We start from the raw sequence: 14,009 nt of genomic DNA, 5'->3' as shown, positions 1-14,009 counted from the left end.
TTAGTCCAACCTCCTAACATGGAGGGTGGCTATCACTTCCTCGGTGCAGGCAGCCTGGTGGTTAGAGGAAGGAGCCTCAATGTATCGGCGTGTGAGATCGCGGACCTGGAGCGGTATACCAATACGGACTCATGCGTTGCTAACAGTAGTGCTCACTGCTGGATCCTGGCAGAAACGATGAGGAAATTGAAATGAAATGAAAATGAAAATTGATTATTGTCACAAGTAGGCTTCAAATGAAGTTACTGTGACAAGCCCCTAGTCGCCACATTCCGGCGCCTGTTCGGAGAGGCTGGTACGGGAATTCACCGGTGTTCCTTAAGCAACCCCAACAGTGGCTTGTGAGCGGAGTAGATGATGAACGGATTCCCATTGACATACTGATGGAATTTTCTCTGCCCAAACATCTCGGCCAAGCCTTCCTTCTCAATTCGTGCATAGTTTTTTTCCGCATCTGCCAATGTCTGAGATGCGAATGCTGTGGGGCGCTCCAGCCCGTCGTCCATCCGATGGGCGGGGACGGCCCTGACCCTGTTGGGGGAAGCACTGCACAACAGCGACTTGGTTGGGTCAAGGTGAGCGGTAGACTAGAGGCAGATAGCAGCTTCTTCACTGACACAAAAGCTGTCTCCTGGGACTGGGACTACTCCCAATGTTGACCTTTCTTTAGCTGACATGGGAGCATTCACCTGAGGAAGGAGCAGTGCTCCGAAAGCTAGTGTTTGAAACAAACATGTTGGACTTTAACCTGGTATTGGAAGACTTCTTACTGTAATTTAGTCAAAGGTATGGTGGCTGACCACAGTTACCGCCTCACCCATGTCCAACTTCATGTGCATGGAATGTCCATTCGCCTGTAATTAAAACTGAACGGGGGTGACCCGAGACAATGTTACAAAATGCAGCTTGTGAAAGGCCTCCACTTCATCGTCCACATTGAGGGCCTGGTCCCTGGGGCGGCGGTCGTGCTTGGCGGAGTGGCGGAGCAGAGGCCATCTCTGGGTCGGTGTCCTACGACCAGCCACCACCTGCTGGAACCTGTACTCCAGGTCTTCGTAGTCGGTGGAGGGAGTTTTACGGCCTTCCGGGCCTCGGTGGCGGTTGTCTGTGTCCCTTCAGGGGGGAGGCGCTCTGCTTCCGAGCCGGGACCTGGGCAGCGCACAGTTTGAAGGCCGAGGTTTAGCACCATTATTCCTCGAAGGTCCTGGACTCCTTGCTCTGCGCTTTCATGGTGATTTCCACGGTGTGTTCTAAAATCAGGTCAGTCGCAGCCAGCAGTTTTCTTTCCATGTTGGCATCGTGAATTCCACATACAAATCTGTCTCGCAGCGACTCGTTGAGCATGGTGCCATATTCGCAGGTACCAGCTAATTTCCGGAGGCGGGCCAGGATTCTGACTGGGTCTGAGTTGCGAAATTGGAATTGTCGGACGATTAACGGCGGTTGCGGATCAAAACGTCCCTTCACTCAGGCCACCAATGTGTCAAATGGCCAAGGATCTGGCGCATGTGGGTGGGTTTGGATCTTTATGAGGCTGTTTGTGGGCCTACCACAGGCTGTGAATAAGACCACAGTCTGCTTCCTGTGTAATGAATTCCACAGGCTCACCACTCTGTGTGAAGAAATGTCTCCTTATCTCTGTCCGAAATGGTTTACCCTGAATCCTCAGGCTGTGACCCCTGGTTCTGGACACACCCATCATTGGTAACATCTTCCCTGCATCTACCCTGTCTAGTCCTGTTAGAATTTTATAAGTCTCTATGAGATCCCCCCTCATTCTTCTGAACTCCAGCGAGAACAATCCCAACCTAGTCAATCTCTCCTCGTATGACAGTCCCGCCCTCCCTGGAATCAGTCTGGCAAACCTTCGCTGCACTCCCGCGAGAGCAAGAACATCCTTCCTCAGAGAAGGAGACCAAAACTGCTCACAATATTCTGGCCTCACCAAGGCCCTGTACAATTGCAGCAACACATCCCTGCTTCTATACTCGAAACCTCTTGCAATGAAGGCCAACGTACCATTAGCCTTCTTTACCGCCTGTTGCACCTGATGCTTACCTTCAACGACTAGTGCACAAGAACACCTAGGTCCCGCTGCACACTCCCCGCTTCCAATTTACAACCATTCTGCCTTCCTGTTTTTGCGTCCAAAATGAATAACCTCACACTTTTCCAAATTATACTGCATCTGCCATTGGTTTGCCCACTCGCCCAACCTGTCCCGATCTTGCTGTAGGATCTCTGCATCCTCATCACAATTCACCCTCCCACCTAATTTGCTATCATCTGCAAACTTTGAGATGATACATTTGTTCCCTCATCCAAATCATTAATATATATTGTGAATAGCTGGGGTCCCAGCACCGATCCCTGTGGTACCCCACTGGTTACTGCCTGCCAATTTGAAAATGACCCATTAATTCCTACTCTTTGTTTCCTCTGCCAACCAGTTTTCTATCCACCTCAATACATTTCCTGAAAATCAAATGCGCTTTAATTTTGCACAATGATCTCTTTTATGTGGGACTTTGTCAAACGCCTTCTGAATGTCCAAATATACCACATTGACTGGCTCCCCCTTGTCAACTCTACTGGTTACATCTTCAAAGAATTCCAACAGATTTGTCGAGCACGATTTTCCTTTGATAAATCGATACTGACTCTGACTAATCCTGCCACTGCTTTCTAAATGTTGCACTATGAAGTCCTTGATAATGGATTCAATAATTTTCCAGACTACCGATGTTAGGCTGACTGATCTATAATTCCCTGCTTTCTCTGCTTTCTCTCTACCTCCCTTTTTGCATATCAGAGTGATGTAAGCTACCCTCCAATCTGCAGGGACAGTTCCGAAAGTCTGTAGAATCCTGGAAGATGACCACCAATGCATCCACTATTTCCAGAGCCACCTCCTCAAGCTCTCTGGGATGCAGATTCTCAGGCCCTGGGGACTTATCCGCCTTCAATCCCATCAATTTTCCCAGCACCATTTCTCTACCAGTTGATTCCCTCTCAATAAACTTTTCATTCTCCAATAGTTCCCTATCCGTGCCAACATGCTACTTCCAACACCATGGGCTCTTATCTGCTAATTTAACATTTTGAGAGGTACCTTGTCGAACATCTTCTGGAAGTTGCATCGATTGGTTCCCCTCTATCCACTCTGGTTGAGACTTCCTCGGAAAACTCCAGTACATTAGTCAGACATGATTTCCCTTCCATGAAGCCTGCTGACTCTGCTTGATTAGATTATGATTTTCCAAGTATTACTTCCTTAATAATTGATCCCAATATTTTTCCAGCAATAGATGTTAGGCTAATTGGCCTATAGTTACCCGCATTTTGCCTTCCTCCCTTTGAATAGGGATGCCACATTGGCAGTTTTCCAATCCTCTGAACTTCTCCAGAATCAAAGGATCTTTGGAAAATAATAACCAATGCATCTGCTGTCTCTGTTTTAGGATTCCAGCATATAAGCCATCAGGACCAGGGGATTTGTCTGCCTTTAGCCCCATTAGTTTGTCCAAAACGACTTTCCTCGTGATGGTATTTAATTGCTCCCTCGTATTCATTAATATTAATGGGTTGTTTAAAGTATCTTCCAGCGTAACGACTGATGCAAAATATCTGTTTAACTCCTCTGCCATTTCCTTGTTTCTCACGACTATCTAACCAGATTCACTTTCTAAGGGGTATATGTTCACTTTGACCTCTCTCTTCCTTTTTTATATATTTAAAATACTTATTGTCAGTATTTATATTCCTCGCTAGTTTGCCCTCATAGTTTATTTTCTCTATCTTTATTACCTTTTTAGCCCTCCTTTGCTGGATTCTGAATTCATCCCAGTCTTTGAGGCTATCACTGACTTTTGCCTCTTCATATGCTTTTTATTCCAACTTAATACTCTCCTTAACTTCTTGGTTAGCCATGGTTGGTTTATCCCTCTCTTGGGATCTTTCCTCCTTACTGGGATATATTTAAAAATAATAATCTTTATTAGTGTCACAAGTAGGTTTACATTAACACTGCAATGAAGTTACTGTGAAAATCCCGACTGTGAAATGAATATTTTTGCTGAGAGACATGAAATACCTCCTTAAATGTCTGTCACTGCTTGTTCACTCTTTCCTGCTGCTAATCTATCCACCCAGTCCACTTTAGCTATATTCGACCCTCATTTCATTGTAATTCCCGTTATTTAGGTTAAACACAGTTGCTTTCGATCCACGTTTCTCACTCTCAAACTGAATATTAAATTCACTAGAACATAGACCATACAGTGCAGAAGGAGGCCATCCGGCCCATCGAGTCTGCACCGACCCACTTAAGCCCTCACTTCCCCGTAACCCAATAACCCCTCCTAACCTTTTTTGGACAGTAAGGACAATTTATCATGGCCAGTCCACCTAACCTGCACATCTTTGGACTGTGGGAGGAAACCGGAGCACCCGGAGGAAACCCACGCACACACGGGGAGAACGTGCAGACTCCCCACACACAGTGACCCAGCAGGGAATCGAACCTGGGACCCTGGCGCCTTGAAGCCACAGTGCTGTCCACTTGTGCTACCATGCTGCCCTTCCAAGCGGATCTTTTACTCTGAGGTCTTTTATTAAACCTGCCTCATTATACTTTACCAGATCCAAGATGATAGACTTGGTTGGATCCATGACATATTGTTTTCAGAAACTATCCCCAATGCACACTATGAATTTGTTGTCATGGCTACCCTTTCCAACTTCAACTTCCCAATCAACATGAAGATTAAAGTCACTCATAATTATTGCTCTATTCTCCATCAATGCTCCTATTATTAGCTGATTTGTATCCTTTCCTACAGTGTGCCTACTGTTTGGGAGCCTATACCCAACCCCTTCTACTGCAGTCCATCTGGTGTGAGTACTGTTAAGGAGGACGTTCAAAACTTTTTGACACAGTGACAGTAAAGAAATGGCAATCTAGTTCCAAGTCAGGATAATGTAAGGCTTGGAGGGGAATGTGCACGTGGTGGTTTTCCAATTTATCCACTGCCCTTGTCCTTTTAAGTGGGAGAGGTTGCAGGATTGGAAGGTGCTGACGAAGGAGGGTTGGTGAGTTGCTGCAGTTTATCTTGCTGCTGGCACGGTGCACAGGTCGTAGAGTGGCAGTGTTGAAGGTGGTGCAAGGGGTGCCAATCAAGTCGGGCTGATTTGTCCTGGATGCTGTTAAGCATCCTGAGTGCTGTTGGAGGGGCACCCATCCAGGCAAATAGAGAGTATTCCATCACACTCCTCACTTGTGCCTTGTAGATGGTGGACAACCTTTGGGGAGTCAAGAGGTGATATTCTCGCCACAGACATCTTGTAGTCACAGTATTTGTATGGCTGGTCCAGTTAGGTTTCTGGTCCTGACAAGTTCAAAATGTTGATGTTGGGGGATCCAGTAAACATAGAATATAGAAAATTACAGCGCAGTACAGGCCCTTTGGCCCACAATGTTGCACCGTCCTGTGAAACCCCTCTAAAGTCCCTCTACACTATTCCCTTATCGTCCATATGCCTATCCAATGACCATTTGAATGCGTTTAGTGTTGGCGAGTCCACTACTGTTGCAGGCAGGGCATTCCACGCCCTTACTACTCTCTGAGTAAAGAACCTACCTCTGACATCTGTCCTATATCTATCTCCCCTCAATTTAAAGCTATGTCCCCTCGTGCTGGACATCACCATCTGAGGAAAAAGGCTCTCACTGTCCACCCTATCTAATCCTCTGATCATCTTGTATGCCTCAATTAAGTCACCTCTTAACCTTCTTCTCCTTCAGCCTTTCCTCATATGATCTTCCCTCCATACCAGGCAACATTCTTGTAAATCTCCTCTGTACCCTTTCCAATGCTTCCACATCCTTCCTATAATGTGGCGACCAGAACTGCACACAATACTCCAAATGCAGCCGCACCAGAGTTTTGTACAACTGCAACATGACCTCATGGCTCCGAAACTAAATTGAATTTCAAGGGAAGATGGTTAGATTATTTCTTGTTGGAGAAGGTCATTACCCAGCACTTATGTGGTGTAAATGTTACTTGCCATTTATCAGCCCAAGTTATAGTTATCCAGGTCTTGTTGCATATCAGCACAGACTGCTTCGGCATCTGAGGAGTTGCAAATGCGACTGAATATTGCAATTATTATTTGTTGTTACCACACAAGAAACATAATTGACCTCAGTATCTTTTGATGGGAGGTTGATCCCTGTTAACCAAATGCTTCTGGATGAGTGTGTGGCCCCAGTGTAAGGGCAGGTTTAGACATGAGTCTTTCAGCTGGGGCTGGGCGGCATGGGATTAGTGGATGGAGAGGGGCAGGGTGGGGATTGGTGGATGGAGTGAGGCAGGGTGGGGATTGGTGGATGGAGTGAGGCAGGGTGGGGATTAGTGGATGGAGAGGGGCAGGGTGGGGATTGGTGGATGGAGAGGGGCAGTGTGGGGATTGGTGGATGGAGTGGGGCAGTGTGGGGATTGGTGGATGGAGTGGGGCAGGGTGGGGATTAGTGGATGGAGAGGGGCAGGGTGTGAATTGGTGGATGGAGTGAGGCAGGGTGGGGATTGGTGGATGGAGTGAGGCAGGGTGGGGATTAGTGGATGGAGAGGGGCAGGGTGGGGATTGGTGGATGCAGTGGGGCAGGGTGGGGATTAGTGGATGGAGTGGGGCATTGTGGGGATTGGTGGATGGAGTGGGGCAGGGTGGGGATTGGTGGATGGAGTGGGGCAGGGTGGGGATTGGTGGATGGAGTGGGGCAGGGTGGGGATTGGTGGATGGAGTGAGGCAGGGTGGGGATTGGTGGATGGAGTGAGGCAGGGTGGGGATTGGTGGATGGAGTGGGGCAGGGTGGGGATTGGTGGATGGAGTGGGGCAGGGTGGGGATTGGTGGATGGAGTGGGGCAGGATGGGGATTGGTGGATGGAGAGGGGCAGAGTGGGGATTGGTGGCTGGAGCGGGACAGAGTGGGGAATGGTGGATGGAGCGGGACAGAGTGGGGATTGGTGGATAGAGAGGGGCAGGGTGGGGATTGGTGGATGGAGAGAGGCAGGGTGGGGATTAGTGGATGGAGTGGGGCAGTGTGGGGATTGGTGGATGGGGCTGGGTGGGGATTGGTGGATGGAGCGGGACAGAGTGGGGATTGGTGGATGGAGAGGGGCAGGGTGGGGATTAGTGGATGGAGCGGGACAGAGTGGGGATTGGTGGATGGGGCTGGGTGGGGATTGGTGGATGGGGCAGGGTGGGGATTGTGGATGGGGCAGGGTGGGGATTGGTGGATGGAGTGGGGCAGGGTGGGGAATGGTGGACAGGGCAGGGTGGGGATTGGTGGATGGAGTGGGGCAGGTTGGGGATTGGTGGATGCAGTGGAGCAGGGTGGGGATTGGTGGATGCAGTGGAGCAGGGTGGGGATTGGTGGATGGGGCTGGGTGGGGATTGGTGAATGGATCGGGCTGGGAGGGCATTGATGGAGTGGGGCAGGGTGGGGATTGGTGGATGGGGCTGGGTGGGGATTGGTGGATGGGGCTGGGTGGAGATTGGTGGATGAGGCAGGGTGGGGATTGGCGGATGGGGCAGGGTGGGGATTGGTGGATGGGGCAGGGTGGGGATTGGTGGATGGGGCAGGGTGGGGATTGGTGGATGGGGCAGGGTGGGGATTGGTGGATGGGGCAGGGTGGGGATTGGTGGATGGGGCAGGGTGGGGATTGGTGGATGGGGCTGGGTGGAGATTGGTGGATGGGGCAGGGTGGGGATTGGTGGATGGAGAGGGGCAGGGTGGGGATTGGTGGATGCAGTGGGGCAGGGTGGGGATTAGTGGATGGAGTGGGGCAGTGTGGGGATTGGTGGATGGAGTGGGGCAGGGTGGGGATTGGTGGATGGAGTGGGGCAGGGTGGGGATTGGTGGATGGAGTGGGGCAGGGTGGGGATTGGTGGATGGAGTGAGGCAGGGTGGGGATTGGTGGATGGAGTGAGGCAGGGTGGGGATTGGTGGATGGAGTGGGGCAGGGTGGGGATTGGTGGATGGAGTGGGGCAGGGTGGGGATTGGTGGATGGAGTGGGGCAGGGTGGGGATTGGTGGATGGAGAGGGGCAGAGTGGGGATTGGTGGCTGGAGCGGGACAGAGTGGGGAATGGTGGATGGAGCGGGACAGAGTGGGGATTGGTGGATAGAGAGGGGCAGGGTGGGGATTGGTGGATGGAGAGGGGCAGGGTGGGGATTAGTGGATGGAGTGGGGCAGCGTGGGGATTGGTGGATGGGGCTGGGTGGGGATTGGTGGATGGAGCGGGACAGAGTGGGGATTGGTGGATGGAGAGGGGCAGGGTGGGGATTAGTGGATGGAGCGGGACAGAGTGGGGATTGGTGGATGGGGCTGGGTGGGGATTGGTGGATGGGGCAGGGTGGGGATTGTGGATGGGGCAGGGTGGGGATTGGTGGATGGAGTGGGGCAGGGTGGGGATTGGTGGATGGAGTGGGGCAGGGTGGGGATTGGTGGATGGAGTGGGGCAGGGTGGGGATTGGTGGATGGAGTGAGGCAGGGTGGGGATTGGTGGATGGAGTGAGGCAGGGTGGGGATTGGTGGATGGAGTGGGGCAGGGTGGGGATTGGTGGATGGAGTGGGGCAGGGTGGGGATTGGTGGATGGAGTGGGGCAGGGTGGGGATTGGTGGATGGAGAGGGGCAGAGTGGGGATTGGTGGCTGGAGCGGGACAGAGTGGGGAATGGTGGATGGAGCGGGACAGAGTGGGGATTGGTGGATAGAGAGGGGCAGGGTGGGGATTGGTGGATGGAGAGGGGCAGGGTGGGGATTAGTGGATGGAGTGGGGCAGCGTGGGGATTGGTGGATGGGGCTGGGTGGGGATTGGTGGATGGAGCGGGACAGAGTGGGGATTGGTGGATGGAGAGGGGCAGGGTGGGGATTAGTGGATGGAGCGGGACAGAGTGGGGATTGGTGGATGGGGCTGGGTGGGGATTGGTGGATGGGGCAGGGTGGGGATTGTGGATAGGGCAGGGTGGGGATTGGTGGACAGGGCAGGGTGGGGATTGGTGGATGGAGTGGGGCAGGTTGGGGATTGGTGGATGCAGTGGAGCAGGGTGGGGATTGGTGGATGGAGTGGGGCAGGGTGGGGAATGGTGGACAGGGCAGGGTGGGGATTGGTGGATGGAGTGGGGCAGGTTGGGGATTGGTGGATGCAGTGGAGCAGGGTGGGGATTGGTGGATGCAGTGGAGCAGGGTGGGGATTGGTGGATGGGGCTGGGTGGGGATTGGTGAATGGATCGGGCTGGGAGGGCATTGATGGAGTGGGGCAGGGTGGGGATTGGTGGATGGGGCTGGGTGGGGATTGGTGGATGGGGCTGGGTGGAGATTGGTGGATGAGGCAGGGTGGGGATTGGCGGATGGGGCACGGTGGGGATTGGTGGATGGGGCAGGGTGGGGATTGGTGGATGGGGCAGGGTGGGGATTGGTGGATGGGGCAGGGTGGGGATTGGTGGATGGGGCAGGGTGGGGATTGGTGGATGGGGCAGGGTGGGGATTGGTGGATGGGGCTGGGTGGAGATTGGTGGATGGGGCAGGGTGGGGATTGGTGGATGGAGAGGGGCAGGGTGGGGATTGGTGGATGCAGTGGGGCAGGGTGGGGATTAGTGGATGGAGTGGGGCAGTGTGGGGATTGGTGGATGGAGTGGGGCAGGGTGGGGATTGGTGGATGGAGTGGGGCAGGGTGGGGATTGGTGGATGGAGTGGGGCAGGGTGGGGATTGGTGGATGGAGTGAGGCAGGGTGGGGATTGGTGGATGGAGTGAGGCAGGGTGGGGATTGGTGGATGGAGTGGGGCAGGGTGGGGATTGGTGGATAGAGTGGGGCAGGGTGGGGATTGGTGGATGGAGTGGGGCAGGGTGGGGATTGGTGGATGGAGAGGGGCAGAGTGGGGATTGGTGGCTGGAGCGGGACAGAGTGGGGAATGGTGGATGGAGCGGGACAGAGTGGGGATTGGTGGATAGAGAGGGGCAGGGTGGGGATTGGTGGATGGAGAGGGGCAGGGTGGGGATTAGTGGATGGAGTGGGGCAGCGTGGGGATTGGTGGATGGGGCTGGGTGGGGATTGGTGGATGGAGCGGGACAGAGTGGGGATTGGTGGATGGAGAGGGGCAGGGTGGGGATTAGTGGATGGAGCGGGACAGAGTGGGGATTGGTGGATGGGGCTGGGTGGGGATTGGTGGATGGGGCAGGGTGGGGATTGTGGATGGGGCAGGGTGGGGATTGGTGGATGGAGTGGGGCAGGGTGGGGAATGGTGGACAGGGCAGGGTGGGGATTGGTGGATGGAGTGGGGCAGGTTGGGGATTGGTGGATGCAGTGGAGCAGGGTGGGGATTGGTGGATGCAGTGGAGCAGGGTGGGGATTGGTGGATGGGGCTGGGTGGGGATTGGTGAATGGATCGGGCTGGGAGGGCATTGATGGAGTGGGGCAGGGTGGGGATTGGTGGATGGGGCTGGGTGGGGATTGGTGGATGGGGCTGGGTGGAGATTGGTGGATGAGGCAGGGTGGGGATTGGCGGATGGGGCAGGGTGGGGATTGGTGGATGGGGCAGGGTGGGGATTGGTGGATGGGGCAGGGTGGGGATTGGTGGATGGGGCAGGGTGGAGATTGGTGGATGGGGCAGGGTGGGGATTGGTGGATGGGGCAGGGTGGGGATTGGTGGATGGGGCTGGGTGGAGATTGGTGGATGGGGCAGGGTGGGGATTGGTGGATGAGGCAGGGTGGGGATTGGCGGATGGGGCAGGGTGGGGATTGGTGGATGGGGCAGGGTGGGGATTGGTGCATGGAGTGGGGCATGGTGGGGATTGCTGGATGGAGTGGGGCAGGGTGGGGATTGGTGGACAGGGCAGGGTGGGGATTGGTGGATGGATCGGGCTGGGAGGGCATTGATGGAGTGGGGCAGGGTGGGGATTGGTGGATGGGGCAGGGTGGGGATTGGTGGATGGGGCAGGGTGGGGATTGGTGGATGGGGCAGGGTGGGGATTGGTGGATGGGGCAGGGTGGGGATTGGTGGATGGGGCAGGGTGGGGATTGGTGGATGGAGAGGGGCAGGGTGGGGATTGGTGGATGGAGTGGGGCAGGGTGGGGATTGGTGGATGGAGTGGGGCAGGGTGGGGATTGGTGGATGGAGTGGGGCAGGGTGGGGATTGGTGGATGGAGAGGGGCAGAGTGGGGATTGGTGGCTGGAGCGGGACAGAGTGGGGAATGGTGGATGGAGCGGGACAGAGTGGGGAATGGTGGATGGAGCGGGACAGAGTGGGGATTGGTGGATAGAGAGGGGCAGGGTGGGGATTGGTGGATGGAGAGGGGCAGGGTGGGGATTAGTGGATGGAGTGGGGCAGCGTGGGGATTGGTGGATGGGGCTGGGTGGGGATTGGTGGATGGAGCGGGACAGAGTGGGGATTGGTGGATGGAGAGGGGCAGGGTGGGGATTAGTGGATGGAGCGGGACAGAGTGGGGATTGGTGGATGGGGCTGGGTGGGGATTGGTGGATGGGGCAGGGTGGGGATTGTGGATGGGGCAGGGTGGGGATTGGTGGATGGAGTGGGGCAGGGTGGGGAATGGTGGACAGGGCAGGGTGGGGATTGGTGGATGGAGTGGGGCAGGTTGGGGATTGGTGGATGCAGTGGAGCAGGGTGGGGATTGGTGGATGCAGTGGAGCAGGGTGGGGATTGGTGGATGGGGCTGGGTGGTGATTGGTGAATGGATCGGGCTGGGAGGGCATTGATGGAGTGGGGCAGGGTGGGGATTGGTGGATGGGGCTGGGTGGGGATTGGTGGATGGGGCTGGGTGGAGATTGGTGGATGAGGCAGGGTGGGGATTGGTGGATGGGGCAGGGTGGGGATTGGTGGATGGGGCAGGGTGGGGATTGGTGGATGGGGCAGGGTGGAGATTGGTGGATGGGGCAGGGTGGGGATTGGTGGATGGGGCAGGGTGGGGATTGGTGGATGGGGCTGGGTGGAGATTGGTGGATGGGGCAGGGTGGGGATTGGTGGATGGGGCAGGGTGGGGATTGGTGGATGAGGCAGGGTGGGGATTGGCGGATGGGGCAGGGTGGGGATTGGTGGATGGATTGGGCAGGGTGGGGATTGGTGGATGGAGTGGCGCAGGGTGGGGATTGGTGCATGGAGTGGGGCATGGTGGGGATTGCTGGATGGAGTGGGGCAGGGTGGGGATTGGTGGACAGGGCAGGGTGGGGATTGGTGGATGGATCGGGCTGGGAGGGCATTGATGGAGTGGGGCAGGGTGGGGATTGGTGGATGGGGCAGGGTGGGGATTGGTGGATGGGGCAGGGTGGGGATTGGTGGATGGGGCAGGGTGGGGATTGGTAGATGGGGCAGGGTGGGGATTGGTGGATGGGGCTGGGTGGGGATTGGCGGATGGGGCAGGGTGGGGATTGGTGGATGGGGCAGGGTGGGGATTGGTGGATGGATCGGGCTGGGAGGGCATTGATTGACGGGGCAGGGTGGGGATTGGTGGATGGAGTGGGGCAGGGTGGGGATTGGTGGATGGGGCAGGGTGGGGATTGGTGGATGGAGTGGGGCAGGGTGGGGATTGGTGGATGGGGCTGGGAGGGCATTGATTGACGGGGCAGGGTGGGGATTGGTGGATGGAGTGGGGCAGGGTGGGGATTGGTGGATGGGGCTGGGAGGGCATTGATGGACGGGGCAGGGTGTGTTGTGTACAATGCGGGTTTGTGGGACACAGCTGGGTGGACCAGAGCGTCTTTTCCTGTCCATCATTTTCCACATGTTTGTACACTGGCCTGAGTTTTGAAAGCTGGTCAAGCAGCCTGTCAACACTCACAGAGGGTATCTAACTGTACTCTTAACAAGAGAGGACTACATCACAATTTTGTTTTGCTTTCTTATCCTCTTGCCTTTTTCCTCATTTTCAGATTATGATGATCTCACTGTCAGTTATATTACTGAAGCAAATCCAATTCATTAAAAAACGAATCATTCGAAGAAGTGCGGCATCCTAACCTGTATTCGCAGAGACAACCCATCCTTCTTAATTCATCATTGGCACCGTCTGGGGGAGGAGCAACAACTATTCTCTACTTAAATCCACTGCACTCCTGACTGCATTGAACCCTCGCCATTCCTCACTGAACAGTGACTCCACTGGACTGGAAATCGAATCTCCCTTCCCCACCACACCGGCAGCAGCAGGAAGCATAGGGAAATTGTTTTTCTTTGCTCATCGTCATTGCCTCTTGCTTGAGCTTGGTTCCTTGGATGAAGCTGCCCTCCAAATGGCCTTCCTTCCCTCACTACAGCAATGTCCAAAAGTCTCTTTTACCACTGAGAGTGTAGGTCAACAAAGCTCTGACCAATTTTACTCTCTGGGCTATTTCAGAGGGCAGCTGTAAGTCAGCACCATATTGTTGTCAATCTGCAGGCACATACAGATCAATGTTCACACCCCAATAAATTCACAGAATAAGATCAAGAGCAGGAACCCTGACTGACTTTTCCTCTCAGTAGCTTAGGGCACTGAGCAAGCTCTAGTCCTGTCCCAATTGTAATTAGCAGATCAGCTTAGGAACATTTGATCTGTTTGACCCAATGCTATATGGAGTGACCCATCGCAAGGGAATTCTCAATTCATTTTTATCTGCAGAGGCTAATCATCTTATTCAAATATTAAAAATTCATATGTGCCAATGTTTAACTATATGATTTGTGATTCTTACTGATTGTGAATTAAATAAATTTGGTGTACCCAGCTCATTGGCAAGATTATAGTGTGTGGCCAGGAGGGATTATGTTTCTCCCTCTTCTTCTTTGTGTTGCTGGTCCTTTCTATGCTCTGTAAGTGGGCCTCACAATGTTACATAGGAACCACATGGGGTCAGCCAGTTTGCTCTTCTTAAAGACAGGCTGTCGCTCTTAAAGAGAATTTGCACTCCTGAACTGAAAGCATACTCCATACTCAAACTGTAGTGGCATGGTG

General features: G+C 54.2%; 1 protein-coding gene across 3 annotated transcripts in view; it reads left to right on the top strand.

Annotated features, from left to right (window-relative positions):
• Window positions 1–13,796, top strand: part of zgc:113223 (uncharacterized protein LOC541424 homolog) — a 107,686-nt gene extending 93,890 nt beyond the window's left edge. For all 3 annotated transcript variants that reach the window (XM_038781234.1, XM_038781232.1, XM_038781233.1), the window contains one exon: window positions 12,949–13,796. In XM_038781234.1, coding sequence (XP_038637162.1) covers window positions 12,949–13,035 — 87 coding nt within the window. In that variant the 3' untranslated portion in view covers window positions 13,036–13,796. The remainder of the gene's footprint in view (window positions 1–12,948) is intronic.
• Window positions 13,797–14,009: the final 213 nt, after the last annotated feature.

Source organism: Scyliorhinus canicula, chromosome 20 (assembly GCF_902713615.1).
Source record: "Scyliorhinus canicula chromosome 20, sScyCan1.1, whole genome shotgun sequence".
NCBI lineage: Eukaryota > Metazoa > Chordata > Chondrichthyes > Carcharhiniformes > Scyliorhinidae > Scyliorhinus > Scyliorhinus canicula.
The sequence above is the reverse complement of the archived record's forward strand: the minus strand, read 5'-3'. Positions and strand labels throughout refer to the sequence as shown.